This window comes from Entelurus aequoreus, linkage group LG05, assembly GCF_033978785.1.
Source record: "Entelurus aequoreus isolate RoL-2023_Sb linkage group LG05, RoL_Eaeq_v1.1, whole genome shotgun sequence".
Classification (NCBI taxonomy): Eukaryota; Metazoa; Chordata; class Actinopteri; order Syngnathiformes; family Syngnathidae; genus Entelurus; species Entelurus aequoreus.
In genome coordinates, this window is record NC_084735.1 from 67,327,294 (window position 1) to 67,333,875 (window position 6,582).

A 6,582-nucleotide genomic window follows, 5' to 3' on the forward strand; every position below is an offset into this window, starting at 1 on the left:
GTTGGTACACCTTTAAGACACAGTTCAAACAAAACATACAAATTTATTTGAGAACATGAACATTCCTTCTTTTCTTGCTTTAGTTAAAACAATCTGTGGACAAGCTGCCCAGAAGTCAGCGCAAAGAATGTTTGAAAAAATCCATGCAGACCTACCAAGACAACAAGCTTCTCGAGGTATACAACCATTCGTTCCTCTTCTGCTTTTTACGTTTTCTTTTTCAAAAAACATGTATTTCTTTGTGGCCAAAGGAGGAACAATTCCTGGCAGACCAGAAGAACAGGTTGGACTTGACCCTCCAAAAAATCATTGAAGACAACAAGAAACTGATTGCACGGACGGAGATGGATTGTCTCTACAAGAAGCAGAACCTGATCAGAGGTCGGGAAGCTGGAGTTAAAGTTGTGTCGTGTGCTGCCAGTGGCATCGTAGTAACCCGTCAGCATTTTTGTCTCTTTTCTTCAGATCGGGAATCTACAATATGGGGTTTGGAGGAGAGTAACATCCATGAGAAATATCAGCAGTTGAAGCAGCAGCTCAAAGAACAATACTTCCTCCAGAGGCACCAACTCCTCAAGAAACACAACAAGGTAAAGTCAACTAACGTACGTCACAATACGTCATACGATAAACGGACAAAAGTAGTGGGACACCTGAACACGAAAGACTAACAACAGTGAAGCTAATAGCTAGCAGGCTAACAAGCCTGGTAGCAATCCATTGTGTTAACATAAGAAGATTGCTTGCTTTAATGGACAGGTACCGAAGTGCAAATACCAACAGGCTAAGAGTTCAGATGCATTTTACTTAATGCCACGGAGGCAAATATCGCTTCACATGAGAAGAGTTGAAATACTAATAATTAGAGATGTTCCAATCCGGGTTTTAAATGACATTGGCTGATATCAATACCATCACTAATCACATGTATTAACCGTAAATGTTTACTTTTTTTGGTGAGTGTTATTGACAGTTTAACAATATCAACACAATATTTAAACTAGTTCCTTGTTCTTACTCTGTGTAATATGTTCTGCCTCGTCCTCCAATGATACTTGATAATTAAACTTAAGATACTAAGAAAATCAGTTTATTTGTCGTAATTGAGGTGATTATTATCAACTTAGCTTGAGCGTCTCCACCTTGTGAATGAAAATGCATAATTAGCTGCTTGTCAGCCAGGTGACACAAAAACAGTGATCAGTATTAAAATGCGTTAATCTGCAATGGCGATCACTTACTTTTTTACGAAAATCGGCCGACACTGATCAGCACATCCTATACTAACTCCCAATAAGATAACTATCAACTGTCCTGTCCTTCAGGTGATAACAGCTATATTTTACCCTTGTGCGTGGAAATGGAAATGCTTATGATACTAATACCTAGAATGCTAGAACCTGTTCAGCTCTATTGTGATTGCATAAGAAAAACATTTTCTCAAAAGTACATTCTTAATGTCACATGAAAAATGTTTCCACACTAACAACTTACTGCCAAGTCTCACGCTTTGAGCGTGAAAGTCACACAATTTTTAACCCATTTTCACGCCACATTTGAACTTTGTTTTTTGCTTATATTTCCCCATTCACTACTCTATATTTATTTTCTTATAATAAACCTTTTTCCTTGCGACCTGCCGTAGTTTGAGTGACTCTGATTGGCAGACCTAAATAACCAATCCCAGACCAATTTGTAAGTTTTTGTGCTTAATCTAGGCACAAAACTTTGTATAGTGTGGTTCAAAAAGAATACGCCAAAATCATCACACATGTATTCAGCTCGAAAGCATTGTAATAGACTGAATCAATGGTCATTTGATACAGGAGTTATCCAGGTTTTATTGTGTTACAATTTCACTGTAGTGGTCATGTAATCCTTTCGGCGCCGTTCAATTGTAGGAAGACTACGTGTTTATTTACCCTCAAAATGGCGACTCCTCAACAAATCCTGGAGCGCGTTTGGGAGGAATTCTCATATTGTCTTGATGTTTTCCCTGCTGCCGGTGGTGGCCATATTGAAGACTTGTTAAGTATGAAATAAATACTCTAATTTATGTACAACACATCTGTTCAAGCTAGGTTTTCTATTGTTTTTTCGTTTCTGAAATATCGAGTGATAATTTTGCCGTATTCCTTATGAATCACCCTGTACATTGAAGACCATTTTGAACAATGTAAACATGAATAATGGGTTCCTTCCTCCACAAACATTGTATTTTAGTAAAATGTGTACACTTTGAACACAATATAAATTACTATACATTACTGTTTATCAAACAAACATAACAAGGGGGTGATGGATCAACTACTTTTTTAATAACAAAGTCAAAACAACAATTGAACTGTCCTCGTACGCAGACGCCCTGCCTCCACACACACACACACACACACACACACACACACACACACACACACTGTGACCAGCCCTGTACTTCGATGATTAATAACGAAAAAGGAAATCTACTTTACTTTATTGATTTTTCTTTGCGTGCAGTGCAATATAGGGGGGAGGTGGTATCGACAACGCTGTGGATACTTCCTAAATGCCTCAAACCACACTTCGCTTGTCTATTGTTTTCTTTGGACTCATATTGAGCTAACAAAACTAGAAAAATGCTGTAAAAAGGCTAAATATACTTAGCTAACGACAACATTGCTGACGTAGATCGATAAACCCGCTCACAATGGATGTGCTGCAGGCACAAAATCAATCAATCAATCAATCAATCAAAGTTAACTTGTGGTTAGAGTGTCCGCCCTGAGATCGGTAGGTCGTGAGTTCAAACGCCGGCCGAGTCATACCAAAGACTATAAAAATGGGACTCATTACCTCTCTGCTTTGTACTCAGCATCAAGGGTTGGAATTGGGGGTTAAATCACCAAAAATGATTCCTGGGCGCGGCCACCGCTACTGCTCCCCTCACCTCCCAGGGGGTGATCAAGTGTGATGGGTCAAATGCAGAGAATAATTTCGCCACACGTAGTGTGTGTGTGACAATCATGGGTACTTTAACTTTAACTTATACAACCCTTAATCCCAAATGTCTCAAAGGGCTGCACAAGCCACAACGACATCCTCGGCTCAGATCCCACATCAGGGCAAGAAAAGACTCAACCCAATGGGAACAACGAGAAACCTTGGATTGAACTTCACCAATCCTGATGTCTACATTTGTGTGCCAATCCAGGAGCAGGAGCACATGCAGTGCTACAACCAGCGCATGGTCGAGCTTCTAAAAAATCGTCAGCAACAGGAGAAGAACCGCCTGCCAAAGATCCAACGCAACGAGGCCAAAACCCGCTTGGCTATGTTCAAGAAGAGCCTGCGCATCAACTCCACAGGCAACAGCTCTGAAGACAAGGAGAAGATCAAACAGGTACCACATTGTTTTTGTGGAACCGGCGCACCAGGGCCAACTAGTGGCCTGGCATGAACACTACAGCTTCAACCTTGCAAACATGTCTGTATGCCCAACTCTTGCTCCCTCCCCTTTGAAGTTTTCCCAGCAGGAGGAGCTGCGTCAGAAGTACGAGAAGCAGATGCAACTCAAGAAACACGATAACCAGATGAGAGAAAAGATCGGCGAGTGCGAGAACAACATCCGAGAGCTGCAGGAGCTTCAGGTAGGAAACCACGTTTGCACATTTTGCTCCTACGACGCTAGGTTTTATGTGCAAAAGTAAAAAGGCCAATGTTGTTGCCGCAGAATGAGAAGCAGCACTTGCTGGTTGAGAATGAGTCGCAGAGGCTCAAACAGCTGGAGGAGCAACACAACCAGCAGCTGAAAGACTGGCATGATCAGCTGAGACCCAGGAAGATGGTAGGGTTCTTCGTGCTTTGTGCCGATTGACTGGCCACCGATTTCTATTGACTATCGCTATCGACCGAATTACACTATTGCAGTTTATTGCCTTTTAATGACAGACCCCTCCGGCTGACAATGAATGTATTTCTAATACCCCAGCTGGCAAGCGGCTAGCAGCTAATTATGTGTCTCCATACACAGTGTGGAGTTGTTCCTTTAAGCTTATAAAAATCACTTACATTACAGCTAATTAACTGCATTTCCTTGTATCTTAGGTAAGTTTTGTTGTAAAAACAGAATTAGAATTTTTTTTTCTTTAAAAATATTATTACTTTGTAATATATACACACGATATGTAATACATACATTTATTTTCAACAAAAAACAATAACAAATGAAAATACTGACATGTTTTAAATACAATTTAACATTTTAGCAAAATCTTTTTTTTATCAGAAACATATTTTAAGCAAAACTTATATTGAATTGTAAAAACATAATTTATTATAAATGTAGGTCTTTAAAAAAAGTATAGTTTTTGTTTGTAATATATAAACACAATATATAATAACATTCATTTTCAACAAAAACAATAGTTATTAATATACCATATTTTAAATAAAATTTTACATTTTAGTAAAACGTTTTTCTCAGAATTGTTATATTTTGTTGCATTATCATAAGCCGATAGACTATTTTTTCTAATGGATAACTTATTTAAAAAATAAAATACATGCAATAAATAATATATGACCAATGATACAATGCTACACCATTTTAGGAAAATCCTTTTTAAAATGAACATATTATAAATTTTTCAAATGTTATGAATTAATTACAATATTACAAGTTTTATAGTATTCTTTTTGATGACATAGGGTACGCCATACATCAACTACTGTAACTCTAACCTCTAACCCAGTTATTGGATGGCGTGGCGAAGTTGGTAGAGTGGCCGTGCCAGCAATCGGCAGGTTGGTGGTTACTGGGGTTCAATCCCCACCTACCATCCTAGTCATGTCCGTTGTGTTCTTGGGCAAGACACTTCACCCTTGCTCCTGATGGCTGCTGGTTAGCGCCTTGCATGGCAGCTCCCGCCATCAGTGTGTGAATGTGTGTGTGAATGGATGAATGTGGAAATACTGTCAAAGCGCTTTGAGTACCTTGAAGGTAGAAAAGCGCTATACAAGTATAACCCATTTATCATTTATTTATTTATTATAAAGCATCACAGTTTTAAAAATTACAATTATTTAAATGTATATTGTTTTCATTATTCTTTAGCTAATAATTAAATCATGTATACATATTCATAAGTATTACATATTTATATGTTATTCGCATCATATTAATATTGGTAGTAATATTATAAATATATATATATACTATATATATATAAATATACATGTGTGTGTGTGTGTGTATATATATATATATACACACACAGTATATATATATATATATATATATATATATATATATATATATATATATATATATATATATATATATATATATATATATATGAATATATATATATATATATATATGAATATATATATACATATAACATATACTGTATATTGTGTTGTAGTGTCCTAATATATAGTAGAAATATACATTGATAAAAATATAAATTTGTTTAATAAACATAAATAATGATACAAAAAGTATTTTAATATTAGTATTTATTTTTTAAATGTATTTGAAGAAAAAAGCTAACTTCTGGTATCTCGACACTTAAATGAATGGTTCTTAAAACACTGCCTCTACATATAATAAAGGATTATTTAGAATGACAGTTTGACCCCAGAACAGATATTTTAAATTCATATGAATAAATATGAGGAAGTGTTTCTTTAAAAGTGAAATCATTCTCCAGTTTTTTGGATAAGTTTTGAGTTTTCTTTTCAATCACAGGCGCTTGAAGAGGATCTGACCAAGAAGAGGAAGGAGCAGGAACGATTTTGGAGCATGAAAAAATCTTCAGAATTTCAGAATTCGGGATCTGTCAGTAATGTGTCCAAGTTTGTGCCTTATCCGGAATCTTCCACCACATAAATAGCAAGCCTCTTCTTTACGTTCTTTCTTATTAGTGTCAATCAGCACATAGTCATGGAAGACACCCCACACAAAATCATCATTTAGTGCGTTAATAGTGAGGGGATTTTATTGGTTTAAAGGCGTTCTCTTTCCTTTTAAGAGCCCACAGAGGTATTTACTTGTTTTTGTTCTGCAAGAAGAATGTTGCATTTAATTATAATGACTAATGACACCCTTGTTCATGAAGTTCCCCAAAATATGTAAAACAGTTTACATTCTTGTATGCCTCACTGTTGCTGCCAAAGTTTTCCTTTTTTATTTATTTTTGCAAAAATTAATCACTGTACACTTTAATTAAAATTATATATATAAAAATAAATATATATATATAGAGAGAGAGAGACGACTTGTGAGACAATGGTAAAAAGTGTAATAATAATATAATATGATATTTTATATATATATATATATATATATATATATATATATATATATATATATATATATATATATATATATATATATATATATATATATATATATATATATATATATATATATATATATATATATATATATCCAATCCACTTTATTTGTATAGCACATTTAAACAACAAAAATGTTTCCAAAGTGCTGCACAATATATATATATATATATATATATATATATATATATATATATATATATACATATATATATATATATATATATATATATATATATATATATA

At 34.9% G+C, this 6,582-nt stretch overlaps 1 protein-coding gene across 1 annotated transcript in view; it reads left to right on the forward strand.

The window, feature by feature from the left end:
- stk10 (serine/threonine kinase 10) overlaps positions 1–6,277 on the forward strand; it is an 87,965-nt gene extending 81,688 nt beyond the window's left edge. Inside the window, exons 14-20 of the mRNA XM_062048712.1 lie at positions 84–176; positions 252–381; positions 466–590; positions 3,191–3,379; positions 3,501–3,626; positions 3,710–3,823; positions 5,729–6,277. Coding sequence (XP_061904696.1) covers positions 84–176; positions 252–381; positions 466–590; positions 3,191–3,379; positions 3,501–3,626; positions 3,710–3,823; positions 5,729–5,869 — 918 coding nt within the window. The 3' untranslated portion in view covers positions 5,870–6,277. The remainder of the gene's footprint in view (positions 1–83; positions 177–251; positions 382–465; positions 591–3,190; positions 3,380–3,500; positions 3,627–3,709; positions 3,824–5,728) is intronic.
- Positions 6,278–6,582: the final 305 nt, after the last annotated feature.